The sequence below is a fragment of the Oncorhynchus gorbuscha genome, linkage group LG25 (genome assembly GCF_021184085.1).
Source record: "Oncorhynchus gorbuscha isolate QuinsamMale2020 ecotype Even-year linkage group LG25, OgorEven_v1.0, whole genome shotgun sequence".
In the NCBI taxonomy this organism is placed as follows: Eukaryota; Metazoa; Chordata; class Actinopteri; order Salmoniformes; family Salmonidae; genus Oncorhynchus; species Oncorhynchus gorbuscha.
This window is the reverse complement of record NC_060197.1, coordinates 2,907,088-2,921,629: the sequence shown is the minus strand read 5'-3', so window position 1 is coordinate 2,921,629 and position 14,542 is coordinate 2,907,088. Positions and strand designations below refer to the sequence as shown.

Below are 14,542 nucleotides of genomic sequence, written 5' to 3'. Positions count from 1 at the left end.
GTTCCTGCTGACCAATCAGAGCACAGGCAAAAAAAAATGTTATCTTTCTGACGTGTGCCTTTACCCATGACGAGCGCGGAAGTATTTTTGATTTACAGGGAAACAAATTTGCTAAACGCTGCGCTTTACCTACCAGGTGAAATTAACAACAGGTGGAAAGATGTCAGAGCCCAGCAAGCAAGATATTGCTGCCATTTTCAAACGGCTACGTTCCCTTTCTACGAATAAGGTGAGAGTTGATAAGCTTTCGGCCTTTAACGAGGAAATAGCTAATGTTAGCGAGCTAGCTTCAGAAGGTAAAAAATGACACGTAGCACTGTTTTGCTGGGTAGGGGTAGATGCGTCGTAACAAACGCACATGGAAAAGCTTTGATCCACGAATGCTTCTTGCACATCCTCCTGACAAAATATGTTTTTTCAGTGTTGAAAGAATTGGCATGAGCAGTTTAAATGGAACGATAGGACATCCTAGCATGATGACAGTTGGGTCAAAGATGGTACTTTTAAGAAACTGGTTGGACAGTCCACTTCGTTAGCATGTTTATTGTAAATTATAGATGTCTGGTAAATGTTGACTCATGGACACCACAAAGATGAAAGACGTCACACAGACATAAACAATACCTTTTGGCTCATCCAGCTGTTTCCGTCTGCTGTTTAGGCCTGGCTACATAGAACGCGACAATGTTGCAACCGCAAGCATCGAAAAGCTGTTTTGGAAACATTGTTTCCACTAAATTGCAACATTTGTAACTAGCTAGTTTAGAAATACTTTTGTTAAATGTCGCGTTCTCTTAATGTGTGGACAAGTAGAGACAATTAAAATAAGTTTATACTAGAAAAGAATAGGAATATAAAAAAATAATATACAGTATGAAGTCAATATTTTGTACTTCAGACCTCCACGCTACTGGGTTGCTTCATTATTTGTTAGTGTTTTGCTATCTATTTGTCATGCGCTCATATTAACTTGCTTATCAATGTCCCCATAGACTTATCACTGCATAAAGGAGACAGCGAACACATTGTCTGTATCCAAGTTGCATGTTTTCCAAAGCTGCTGAACTTCTTTCCTATTACAGGCGTGCTTTGACTGTTCGGCTAAGAATCCTAGTTGGGCCAGTATCACCTATGGAGTGTTTCTCTGTATAGACTGCTCAGGAACACACAGGTCATTAGGAGTGCACCTGTCATTCATCAGGTAAGGAACAATGAATGAAAAACACATGTGTTGCCTACTCCATCCTGTTCTTTCAGATCTACACTAGTGGGTAGGGGCTAGGGATTGTTTCTGGGCAGGACCATTGGCTTCGCACAACTCACAGTTTGACACATTTATGGCCCAATGGAGTGTTCAGAATTAGAACTGTGTATTGTTTGTTTCAGGTCTACTGAGCTGGACTCTAACTGGTCCTGGTACCAGCTGCGATGCATGCAGGTGGGCGGCAATGCCAGTGCGGTGAGTAAAGCCATCCAGGGTGGGCATTGACTTGTGGGCAGCCACGTCCCAACCTGCTGTGTAAAGCGCTGAGAGGGTGGTGCTAGTAGTTATGTTTCTGACTGTATGAGTGGGCATTATCTCTAGAATGTATATGGTACTGTATGGTGTCACAAAAGGGCCCTGTATAATACCTGTATGATTAATGCAATATTTTGATAACTATTAACAATACATTTTTTGTATTACAGAGTCAATGTGTAATTCAAACCATTGTTTTCCCCCTGTGTCTCTCAGAATGCCTTCTTTGCCCAGCAAGGCTGCACGTCCAATGCCGCCAACACCAAGTACAACAGCCGAGCCGCTGCGCTCTACCGCGAGAAGATCAAGACCTCTGCCACGCAGGCCACAAGGCGCTTAGGCACTGAGGTGCCAAACACATCCATCCAGACATTCCACTGGGCAAAAATGGATTTAGTCAATATTGGTTACTTGTTATACTGTCTTTAACAACAGAATCATGTCGCATCAACATGGCTGATTTAAAGGAGTGTATACTTAGGTCCTTATAGATGCCAATGAATCCGCTGTTTTGTTTCCCTGCAGTTGTGGCTTGACAGCCAGGCCCCCCTCTCTCCAACATCTCCAGTCAATAAGGAGGAGGATTTCTTCAGTATGCACACGCAGGTGTGTGTGTGTGCTCACCCCTGAGTGTGTGTGTGTGCTCACCCCTGAGTGTGTGTGTGTGCTCACCCCTGAGTGTGTGTGTGTGTGCTCACCCCTGAGTGTGTGTGTGTGTGCTCACCCCTGAGTGTGTGTGTGTGCTCACCCCTGAGTGTGTGTGTGTGCTCACCCCTGAGTGTGTGTGTGTGTGCTCACCCCTGAGTGTGTGTGTGTGTGCTCACCCCTGAGTGTGTGTGTGTGCTCACCCCTGAGTGTGTGTGTGTGCTCACCCCTGAGTGTGTGTGTGTGTGCTCACTCTGACCCCTGAGTGTGTGTGTGTCACCCTCACCCCTGAGTGTGTGTGTGTGTGCTCACCCCTGAGTGTGTGTGTGTGCTCACCCCACACCCCTGAGTGTGTGTGTGTGCTCACCCCTGAGTGTGTGTGTGTGTGTGTGTGCTCACCCCTGAGTGTGTGTGTGTGTGTGCGCTCACCCCTGAGTGTGTGTGTGTGTGCTGCTCACCCCTGAGTGTGTGTGTGTGTGTGTGCTCACCCCTGTGTGTGTGTGTGTGCTCACCCCTGAGTGTGTGTGTGTGTGTGTGCTCACCCCCTGTGTGTGTGTGTGTGTGTGTGTGTGTGCTCACCCCTGAGTGTGTGTGTGTGTGTGCTCACCCCTGAGTGTGTGTGTGTGTGCGCTCACCCCTGAGTGTGTGTGTGTGTGCGCTCACCCCTGAGTGTGTGTGTGTGTGTGCTCACCCCTGAGTGTGTGTGTGTGTGCGTGTGTGTGTGTGTGCTCACCCCTGAGTGTGTGTGTGTGTGTGCTCACCCCTGAGTGTGTGTGTGTGTGTGTGCTCACCCCTGAGTGTGTGTGTGTGTGTGTGCTCACCCCTGAGTGTGTGTGTGTGTGTGTGCTCACCCCTGAGTGTGTGTGTGTGTGTGTGCTCACCCCTGAGTGTGTGTGTGTGTGTGCTCACCCCTGAGTGTGTGTGTGTGTGTGTGCTCACCCCTGTGTGTGTGTGTGTGTGTGCGCTCACCCCTGAGTGTGTGTGTGTGTGCGCTCACCCCTGAGTGTGTGTGTGTGTGTGCTCACCCCTGTGTGTGTGTGTGTGTGTGTGTGCTGTGTGTGTGTGTGTGTGTGTGTGTGTGTGTGTGTGTGTGTGCGCTCACCCCTGTGTGTGTGTGTGTGCGCTCACCCCTGAGTGTGTGTGTGTGTGTGTGTGTGTGCTCACCCCTGAGTGTGTGTGTGTGTGCGCTCTGAGTGTGTGTGTGTGCTCACCCCTGAGTGTGTGTGCTCACCCCTGTGTGTGTGTGCTGAGTGAGTGTGTGCTCACCCCACCCCTGAGTGTGTGTGTGTGTGCGCTCACCCCTGAGTGTGTGTGTGTGTGTGTGCGCTCACCCCTGAGTGTGTGTGTGTGTGTGTGCGCTCACCCCTGAGTGTGTGTGTGTGTGCGCGCTCACCCCTGAGTGTGTGTGTGTGTGCTCACCCCTGAGTGTGTGTGTGTGACTGTTAGTACTTATTTGTTTGAAATTGTAGAAGATTATGGATGTGTGCATGTTGTTTACATGGTCTTGTCCTTACCTTGAGTATTTTGGCAGGCAATCCCTGATGATCGTAGCTCCACCCAACCTAATATAACAAGCTCTGCCCAGATGAATCTAAGCCCCACCCCAGTAGAGGAACCCTCTACAAAAGAAACCGAGAGAGACAATAATGGTACACCTCTACTTCAATATTTACACTTCAGAAACACATACACTTGCATCTGTTTGTCCATGTCGTCTATGCCCTCAACTCTTTCTGTCTTCAGGTAATACAGAGGGTCCCAGTGTTGACGTGCTAAGTATGTCTCCTAAAGAAGCCTTAGGTAAGAGGACCAAGAGATTATACCCTAGAGACTAAAGATACTCAACTAGAACCTTAAGCATTAGCAGTACATAAATTATCTGAGCCTGGAACAGTAGCTCTTAGCAGCTTCTATAAACTGTATTCTAATGCCCACTGTCACTTCTCCCTTAGAATCCTCTTCTCTTCTCAAGAAGAAACCAGCTGGGTCCAAGAAAACAGTATGTACTCTATGGTAGTGGATTTAAGGAGGTAATGTTCCTCCCCTGTACCTATGCGTGTTGTGCTTATGAATAAGAGTGAATTTGGTGATTGTTGTGGGTGAGACATTTAGTGTGAATGGACTGTGTACATCACTCATGGATCTTGTGTCTACTAATCTACTGACCTACGTGTTCACGTCTGTGTCCTGTGTTTTGTCTCAGTTGGGCGCTAAGAAAGGTGGTCTTGGGGGTAAGAAGGTGAGCAAACAGAGTTTCTGTGACCTGGAGAAGAAAGCACAGGCGGTAGACAAACTCAATGAGAGAGATACAGCACCCACCATCAAGAACAGCCCCCAACCAGCAGAGGAATCCATGTGAGTCTCTCTCCAATTTAAATGGGCTTTAATTGGCCTCTCGCTCTCTCATCCACATTGTCAATTATTCTCTCATCTTCACTGCTTATCCATTTCTCTCTCTCCACTTTCTCTCTTCCTCCCTCTAGTGGGGCCTCCATGAGACTGGCCTATAAGGATCTGGAAGCACAGCAGAGGAGTAATACAGAGAAGATGAAGGGGATGGGGGAGAAGAAGAAGGAGCAGGCTGAGAGACTGGGCATGGGCTTTGGCAGCAGGAGGTGGGAGGATAAAAGGATTTGTTTATTTCTTAACACACTTTTTACAGATGTTCCATGTAGAATAGTTTTAAAGGGTTACTTTACATTGCAGGGGATAAGTCACTCATCTTCTAAAACATGGATTCGCTAACTTTTTGCCGTGCGATCCCATTTTGATATTAAAACATTTTGGCGAACCCACCATGTAAAAAATGTATGTTATCAACGGCCAATGTTTACTTACTTAATTTGAGTTATGACGTTATTAGAAATCTGTCAGACAGTATTTTGACACTTTCATTCTGACAGCTAAGGTTTGAAGTGACTGAAATGCATCAGAAAGGTATTGGGAAGTTCAGAAGATCATCAGGCAATAATGTTGTATGGTCTTCTGTGTAAAAAATAATATAATTGATTATGTTCTTTTTCTCCCAGTCTGATTTAGTGTCTGGTCTTGTCCACTCGGTTCTAACGGCTAGTAAAGGGAAACAGTACGTGTTCCTGAGAGTTATCTTTCAGTGATGGGGTCATAGTATTTTGTAGCTTAAACGGTACTGACCTAACCCCGGTTCTACGAACCAAGTTCAAATGTTCTCTCGCGACCCGATTTTTAAAATCATTTGATCCCTAGTTTGGGAAACCCTGATCTCAAATACTTATATTATTGTTGGGACTGAAACATTTTGTAACCATTGGAGATATTGTGGTAACAAACACTTTGATTATTTGACTCCATTGTGTCTCCCCCCTCTCAATCTCCCTCTAGTGGAGTGTCTCACTCTGTGCTGTCAGACATGCACACTATCCAGCAGGAGAGCCCAGTGGGGTCCAAGCAGCCCACTAAGAGCCGGAGGTACACAGAGAAGGAGGAAGAGGAGACTGACGAAGGCTCCTTTACATCCAGGTCACCACACTCCGCCAACGTTCCAATACTTTAGCGATGGATCATTCCTTCTGTCATTCCTTCTTGGAAGTAATCACTGACATGGCTAGCCTGGTCTCAGATCTCTTTGTGTTGTCTTGTAATTGTAGTTGGAAAGACATCACAAAAAGATCTGGGAACGAAATCCATTAAATTGAGTTCTCTTTTCCATATGAAACCCATCAGGATGTCAATGACCAAGTTTGATGACCCGACAGAATCCTCTGACAAGTTCTTCTCCAATTGGAGCGAGACGGGGGAGTCTGGCTGGAGGAAAGAGAGCAGGAAGCCAGAGCCAGACTTCTACCTGAGCACCAAGAGTTCCTCACAGGACGACAGGTACTATATGACTGTTTGATTTCCAGGGATGAAAATACAGAGATGCATGTGAAAAAGTAACTTTTTATTTTAGCCGTATAAGTCCCCTGAGCCACTTATTTTTTAATTTATATTTTAAGTATCTCACTGTAGTTGTCACTGAATGCAGCCTCCCTCTCTCTCACACACAGGACCGCAGCCCGGCGGAAAGCAGACCCAGTCCCTGTCTCAGACTCAGGCGACGCCCGCAAGAAGTTTGGGGACGTCAAGGCCATCTCCTCTGACATGTACTTTGGCAAGCAGGATGACTCTGAGGTAGGCACACTGTCATGGGACACACACATACAGTACCAGTCAAAGGTTTGGACACATCTACTCATTCAAAGGTTTTTCCTTTATTTTTACAATTTTCTACATTGTAGAATAATAGTGAAGAGATCAACACTATGAAATAACACATGTAATCATGTAGTAACCAAAAAAAGTGAAGAACCTCAAATATAAAATATTTAGATTTAAGGTAGCCACCCTTTGCCTTGATGACAGCTTTGCACATGCTTGGCATTCTCTCAACCAGCTTCATGAGGTAGTTACCTGGAATGTGTTTGAATTAACCAATGTGCCTTGTTAAAATGTCGTTTGTGTAATTTTTTTCCTTAATGCCTTTGAGCCAACCAGTTGTGTTGTGACAAGGTAGGGGTGGTATACAGAAGATATCCCTATTTGGTCAAAGACCAAGTCCATTTTATGGCAAGAACAGCTCAAACAAGCAAAGAGAAACGACAGTCCATTACTTTAAGACATGAAGGTCAGTCAATGTGGAACATTTTAAGAACTTTGAACGTTTCTTCAAGTGCAGTCGCAAAAACCATCAAGCGTTATGATGAAACTGACTCTCGTGAGGACCGCCATAGGAAAGGAATGCCCAGTTACCTCTGCTGCAGAGGATAGGTTTATAAGCCCCTGTGATATGCAACTTTTCAAGGAAGCATGAAACCAATATACATAGGCAGTTAGAAAAGCCAAGGCTAGCTTTTTCAAGCAGAAATTTGCTTCCTGCAACAAACTCAAAAAAGTTCTGGGACACTGAAGTCCATGGAGAATAAGAACACCTCCTCGCAGCTGCCCACTGCACTGAGGATAGGAAACACTGTCACCACCGATAAATCCACTATAATTGAGAATTTCAATGAGCATTTTTCTACGGCTGGCCATGCTTTCCACCTGGCTACCCCATAGCAGCACCCACCTGTAGCGTGCGCTCCAGCAGGTATTTCTCTCTGGTCACCCCCAAAACCAATTCTTCCTTTGGCCGCCTCTCCTTCCATTTCTCTGCTGCCAATGACTGAAATGAACTACAAAAATCTCTGAAACTGGAGACGCTTATCTCCCCCACTAGCATTAAAGCACCAACTGTCAGAGCAGCTCACAAATTACTGCACCTGTACATAGTCAATCTATAATTTAGCCCAAACAACTACCTCTCGCCCTACTCTTATTTATTTATTTATTTTGCTCCTTTGCACCCCATTATTTCTCTCTACCTTGCACATTCTTCCACTGCAAATCTACCATTCTAGTTTTTTACTTGCTATATTGTATTTACTTCGCCACCATGGCGTTTTTCTTTTGCCTTTACCTCCCTTATCTCACCTCATTTGCTCACATTGTATATAGACTTATTTTTCTTCTGTATTGACTGTATGTTTGTTTTACTCCATGTGTAACTCTGTCTCGTTGTATGTGTCGAACTGCTTTGCTTTATCTTGGCCAGGTCACAATTGTAAATGAGAACTTGTTTTCAACTTGCCTACCTGGTTAAATAAAGGTGAAATATATATGTTTTTTATATTTGAGTTAACGGCCTCAGATTGCAGCCCAAATAAATGCTTCAGAGTTCAAGTAACAAACACATCTCAACGTCAGCTGTTCAGAGGAGACTGCGTGAATCAGGCCTTCATGGTCGAATTGCTGCAAAGAAACCACTGCTGAAGGACACCAATAAGAAGAGACCTGCTTGGGCCAAGAAACACGAGCAATGTACATTAGATCAGTGGAAATCTGTCCTGATTTTATTTACAATTCAAGGTACACTTAGCCAGCATGGCTACCACAGCATTCTGCAGCGATACACCATCCCATCTGGTTTGTGCTTAGTGGGATTATCATTTGACACCCGACCTCAACCCAATTGAGATGGTTTGGGATGAGTTGGACCGCAGAGTGAAGGAAAAACAGCCAACAAGTGCTCAGCATATGTGGTAACTCCTTCAAGACTGTTGGAAAAGCATTCCCGGTGAAGCTGGTTGAATGCCAAGCGTGTGTAAATCTGTCAAGGCAAAGGGTGGCTACTTAGAAGAATCTCAAATCTAAAGTATCCTTTAATTTGTTTAACACTTTTTTGGTTACTACATGATTCCATATGTGTTATTTCATAGTTTTGGTGTCATCACTATTATTCTACAATATAGAAAATGACTAGAAACAAAGAAACCATTGAATGAGTAGGTGTTCTATAACTTTTGACTGGTAGTGAATCTACTAAAAATGGTGTTTACAGTTCATTTGGTGCTATGGAATTCATTTATGTCTTTCTCAGAGAAGGCTGTTAGACATTTCTCTGCTTCTGTTCTGGCTGTTTCCCCCTGTTGCAACATTGCTTTTTGATTGATTATTATCTACAACTGCTGTGCTTTTTTTTTTTTTTTATCTACCTGAAAATCCCTGTTACAGTAGTATGTTCATTGTTTAGTATCAAGTATGTCATTTGAAGTATTCATGTGGTTGTTTACATGCAGTATGAGGCGAAGACTCGCCTGGAGAGGTTCTCTGAAAGCAACTCCATCAGCTCAGCTGACCTGTTTGATGACCCAAAGAAACAGACTGGTAGGGAAGCCTACAAGTGTGTACTTAAACATTCATACAGTCCATTCAGGAAAGTATTCAGACCCCTTGTATTTTTCCACATTTTGTTACGTTACAGCTTTATTCTAAAATGGATTCAATAGTTTTTCCTCTTCAATCTATGCACAGTACCCCATAATGACAAAGCAAAAACAGGTTTTTAGAAATTTTTGTAAATTGTATTAATCTAAAAACGGAAATATCACATTTACATAAGTATTCACACCCTTTATTCAGTACTTTGTTGAAGCACCTTTGGCAGCGATTACAGCCTCAAGTCTTCTTTGGTATGACACTACAAGCTTGGCACACCTGTATTTGGGGAGTTTCTCCCATTCTTCTCTGCAGATCCTCTCAAGCTCTATCAGGTTGGATGAGGAGCGTAGCTGCACAGCTATTTTCAAGTCTCTCCAGAGATGTTAGATTGGATTCAAGTCCAGGCTCTGGCTGGGCCACTCAAGGACGTTCAGAGACTTGTCCCGAAGCCACTCCTGTATTGTCTTGGCTTTGTGCTTAGGGCCGTTGTCCTGTTGGAAGGTGAACATTCACATCAGTCTGAGATACTGAGCTCTCTGGAGCAGGTTTTCATCAAGGATCTCTGTGCTTTGCGCCGCTCATCCTAACTAGTCTCCCAGTCCCTGCCGCTGAAAACATTCCCACAGCTTCACCGTAGGGATGGTGCCAGGTTTCCTCCAGACGTGACGATTGGCAGTCAGGCCAAAGAGTTCGATCTTGTTTTCATCAGACCGTAGAATCTTGTTTCTCGTGGTCTGAGTCCTTTAAGTGCCTTTTGTCAAAGTGAGCTGTCATGTACCTTTTTTACTGAGGAGTGGCTTCTGTCTGGCCACTACCAGGAACTCTATCTTTGTTAGAGTGAACATTGGACGAGTCTTGGTGGTTCTAAAATTGTTACATTTTTTAGAATGCTGGAGGCCACTGTGTTTTTGGGGACCTTCAATACTGCAGAAATGTTTGGGTACCCTTTCCCAGATCTGTGCCTCAACACAATCCTGTCTTGGAGATTTATGGACAATTCATTTGACCTCATGACTTGGTTATTGCTCTGACATGCACTGTCAACTGTGGGACCTTACGTATGTATGCATATGTGTGTAAGGTCCCAAAGTTGACAGTGCATGTCAGAGCAAAAACCAAGTCCTCAACTGGCAGCTTCATTGAATAGTACCTGCAAAACTCCAGTCTCAACAGTGAAGAGGCAACTCCGGCATGTTGGCCTTCTAGGCAGAGTTCCTCTGTCCAGTGTCTGTGTTCTTTTGCCCATCTTAATCTTTTATTTTTATTGGCCAGTCTGAGATATGGCTTTTTCTTTGCAACTCTGCCTAGAAGTCCAGCATCCCGGAGTCGCCTCTTCACTGTTGACTTTGAGACTGGTGTTTTGTGAGTACTATTTCATGAAGCTGCCAGTTGAGGACTTGTGAGGCATCTGTTTCTCAAACTAGACACACTAATGTACTTGTCCTCTTGCTTAGTTGTGTACTGGGGCCTCCCTCTCCTCTTTCTATTCTAGTTAGAGACAGTTTGCGCTATTCTGTGAAGGCAGTAGTACACAGCATTGTATGAGATCTTCAGTTTCTAGGCAATTTCTCGCATGGAATAGCCTTCATTTCTCAGAACAAGAATAGACTGACGCGTTTCAGAAGAAAGTACGTTGTTTCTGTGCTTCTACACCTGCATTGCTTGCTGTTTGGGGTTTTTGGCTGGGTTTCTGTACAGCACTTTAATATATCAGCTGATGTAAGAAGGGCTATGTAAATACATTTGATTTGTTTCTGGCCATTTTGAGCCTGTAATCAAACCCACAAATTCTGATGCTCCAGATACTCAACTAATCTAAAGAAGGCAAGATTTATTGCATCTTTAATCAGAACAACAGTTTTAAGCTGTGCTGCCATAATTGCAAAAGGGTTTTCTAACGATCAGTTAGCTAATCCAAGTTTATAATTTTAAAAAGGCTAACACAGTGTGCCATTGGAACACAGGAGTGATGGTTGCTGTAAATGGGCCTCTCTACACCTACGTAGATATTTAATTTAAAAATCTGCCGTTTCCAGCAACAAGTCATTAACAATGTCTACACTATTTCTGATCAATTTGATATTTTAATAGACAAAAAATGTGATTTTCTTTCAAAAAGGGAATTTCTAAGTGATCCCAAACTTTTGAACGGTAGTGTGCGTGTATGTCTTAGGGTGTGCAGTTGAACAAAACAAAATCTTAGCAAATTCCACAAAGAAATTCTAAAATAGTCCTGACAATATTATTGGCACCTTCTAGAAGTAGTTAGAAATCATTAGATTTCAAGCAGGTGATTATCATTTACTTTGGAATTGAACTCGCCTGTGGTGAGTTGGAAGATGCCTGCAGTATAAAAACCATGTATTCAACCAGTTTGAATAGGGAAAAGGACTCGTTCTCCTCTTTTGTGGCACTTTGTTTACCGCAATGAGCGTGGACAAAAAGGAAACCAGTGAGTTATGTCAAACACAAGATGGTAGCCAAGCATGGACAATCTCAAGGCTACAAGTCCATCTCCAGAGACCGTGATGTTCCTGTCTCCACCGTACGTAATGTTATCAAGACGTTTAAGGCCCGTGCCGCTGTAGCCAACCTCACTGGAGGAGAACTTGATGGAAGATTGCAACGAAGGATTGTTTGAATGGCGAAGAAGGACCTCTGTCAACTGCCACACAGATTCAAGCTGACCTTCAGACGGAAGGTACGACAGTTTCAACGAGCACCATCCTTCGCTAACTCATTGAAAGGGGGTTATATGGTAGGAGACCCAGGAGGACCCCACTGCTGATAAAGACCTGAACATGCCAAAATCCTTCTGGGAGAATGTCCTGTGGACCGATGAGACCAAATTAGAGCTTTTTGGTAAAGCGCACCATCTCTATGTTTACAGAAAACAAAATGAAGCATTCAAAGAAAACACCTTCCCTTCAGTCAAACGTGGAGGTTCAGTGATGTTTTGGGGTTGCTTTGCTGCCTCTGGCACAGGGTGCCTTGAACATGTGCATGGCGTCATGAAATCAGGTGAATGCCGAGGTATTTTGGAGCGTAGTGTCAGAAGGTGGGTCTCCGTTGAAGATCATGGGTCGTCCAGCAGGACAATGACCCCAAACACACTTCAAAAAGAATGGTTCAAGACTAAACGCTGGACTGTTCTGAAGTGGCCAGCAATTAGTCCAGATCTAAATCCCATTAACTTGTGAAGAGATCTGAAGGCAGTTATTTTGACCAAAGGTTGTGCTACCAAATATTAAGTCTAGGGTGTCAATGTAATTTCTTACATTTTAAATGGATATATTAAGTTCTGAAACAAATGTTCTGTAATATTAACAGTGAAATAAAGAATTGTGGAGACGGTGTTCAATTTCTTGAGTTACTTGAAAAAAGTACACGGGTGCCAATATTTTTGGCCATGACTGTCGACAGGTGTGACTTTCCAAATCATGGCCAATCAATAGAATTTACCTCCGGTGGACTCCCAAGTTGTAGAAACATCTCAAGGATGATACATGAAAATAACAGGATGCACCTGAGCTCAATTTTGTGTTTCCAATAGTTATGTAAATCAGGTATTTTTGTTTTTAATACATTTGCAAACCTTTTGAAAAACCTGTAGATTGAGGATCCATTTTAGAATAAGGCTGTAACGTTACAAAATGTGGAAAAAGTCAAGGTGTCTGAATACTAGTGTACTGTATATCACACTTTCAAGTATATCATTTAACCATTTCATATCACTAAATCAAGAGAACACCAGAGCCCATATTCACAAAGCATCTGAGTCGGATCAGTTTTGCCTTTCAGATCATATTGAATTAGATGGGGGATCTATCTGATCCTAGATCAGCACTCCTAGTCAGTGAGGCTTTATTAATCCAGGCACTGCATGTGTACGCCTCCACAATTTAAACATCAGAAGAAGGATCATTCTAAAGCAACTGCCACCACTGATGTTACTAACCATCTCTCCCTCTCTCTCCGGTCCCCATGCAGCCAGCTCATATCGTCTGACCAACATGCTGCCCAGTGCTCCAGACATGTCCCAGCTGAAGCTGGGGGTCCGCTCTGCGGCCGGGAGGCTGTCCGTCATGGCCAGCGGAGTAGTCACGTCCCTTCAGGTTTGTGGTTCAGATGGCCCTGTTGGTTGGAGCTTGGTGCTAGCAGCAGATTGACTCCCACATGGGCCACATACTGAAGTGAATGTGTCATGGGGACTGTAAGCCATAAGGCAATTTCAACACAATAAGAACTTGCCCTTTTTTATATCATTATTCCAATTTGGAAATCCTGTTTCTTGATTTAATTACTATGTAAGTGCACAGTAACAATGATATCAGTGACTATTTGGTCAAAGGCATGCTAGATACCAAAGTACATTGTGTATAAGGGCAACTTTATTTAAAGGTTACCTAATTATGCAGCGTCAACACTCAGACAACTGGTACGGTGTAAGCAGTAGGTTCTTACGTGTTGTGTATCTTTTTTGTTTCAGGACCACTACAGTGCGTGAGTCCAGTGTGTTTACCTGTGTTATGACACACACACAACCTGTTAGGTCCCCTGGGTATTGGAGGTGGTGAACATCCTTACGAGCAATGGACAAGTTCAGCCGTTCAGAAGAGGGAGAGCGAATTAGTGACATTGTGTAGGCCAGAACATAGGCTATAGCTATATATGTGTGTGTGTGTGTGTGTGTATATATAGCAGCTATTTGAATAAAGGATGTATTATCTACATTGGAGTTATGTCGAAACAACATCCTCTATGAGGTAGATGTATGAAGAACACTTATTTCCGCAGCATATTATTTAATCTGTCCAGGCCTTTGGTTTTGATATTTACAAATGTTTATATCAATGGTATTAAAAATACATTTTTGTAATCATCCATTATGGTTCTAATTGAGGGTGACTTAGGTTTTGGGTTCCTTCTCCCCTGTGCAATTGTTATTGAATCATGTCATCTAGGTCACCTTGGTTTTTATGTAACTATTTGCGATGAAGACATCATCTGGTAGCTTGATAACATGGATTTTTCTACATGCGATATGTAAATAATTTAGTTAATTAATCTGATGGGCGTTGTTTTAATTACATGTCAAATGCAGGGAGATGTTGCAAGGTAGGACACATGTCTTAAATTTTAGGGTGCCTTCAAACCAAAATGCCTGTGACGCGTTGTGCGTGTGCAGATTCACTGAATGTGTGTTTGGAGGTATGGTGAAGTGGAGAACATTTGAGGTGGGAGAAACATTATTTTACATTGGTTGACAGACCTCTAGTCAGGAATGGGTGCAGCAAAATGTCCCCATCTCATCTGTTGGACAGTAAGTCACTTTTCATTCACTTCTATCCACCTGTACACTGTTCTCTGAAATAAAAGGTGTCTGCTGTGCTTTTGAAGCATTGTTTGCATTGGTTTGAAAGTGCCCTTAGTCTTGCAAGTGTACTTATGTCTGTCACTCACTTATGTCACTTGACTGAAGGACCGAATACTCAGTTATTTCTTTGTGTGTGTGTGTGTGTGTGTGTATAGACACTGGTAGGATATTGTCCTGTACAGTGTAGTGTGATCTGGTCTGCCTCTCAGCAGCCAAACATATAATCC

The 14,542-nt window shown here is 43.5% G+C and overlaps 1 protein-coding gene across 1 annotated transcript; it reads left to right on the top strand.

Annotated features, from left to right (window-relative positions):
- Nucleotides 1–63: 63 nt before the first annotated feature.
- On the top strand, nucleotides 64–14,329 carry LOC124014109 (ADP-ribosylation factor GTPase-activating protein 3-like). Its single transcript, XM_046328822.1, has 16 exons — nucleotides 64–229; nucleotides 1,083–1,201; nucleotides 1,387–1,459; nucleotides 1,736–1,867; nucleotides 2,045–2,125; nucleotides 3,696–3,813; nucleotides 3,908–3,964; nucleotides 4,117–4,163; nucleotides 4,368–4,519; nucleotides 4,648–4,779; nucleotides 5,525–5,662; nucleotides 5,867–6,019; nucleotides 6,190–6,313; nucleotides 8,797–8,884; nucleotides 12,929–13,053; nucleotides 13,428–14,329. The coding sequence occupies exons 1-16, from the start codon at nucleotides 161–163 to the stop codon at nucleotides 13,443–13,445; spliced, it is 1,626 nt and encodes a 541-aa protein (XP_046184778.1). The 5' UTR covers nucleotides 64–160; the 3' UTR covers nucleotides 13,446–14,329.
- Nucleotides 14,330–14,542: the final 213 nt, after the last annotated feature.

Excerpts from the sequence above, each read along its gene's own strand:
- LOC124014109 (XM_046328822.1), top strand. The coding sequence starts at position 161 with ATGTCAGAGCCCAGCAAGCAAGATATTGCTGCCATTTTCAAACGGCTA. Across the intron at positions 2,126-3,695 it reads TCTTCAGTATGCACACGCAG|GCAATCCCTGATGATCGTAG; the intron begins GTGTGTGTGTGT and ends GTATTTTGGCAG. Across the intron at positions 4,780-5,524 it reads ATGGGCTTTGGCAGCAGGAG|TGGAGTGTCTCACTCTGTGC; the intron begins GTGGGAGGATAA and ends ATCTCCCTCTAG.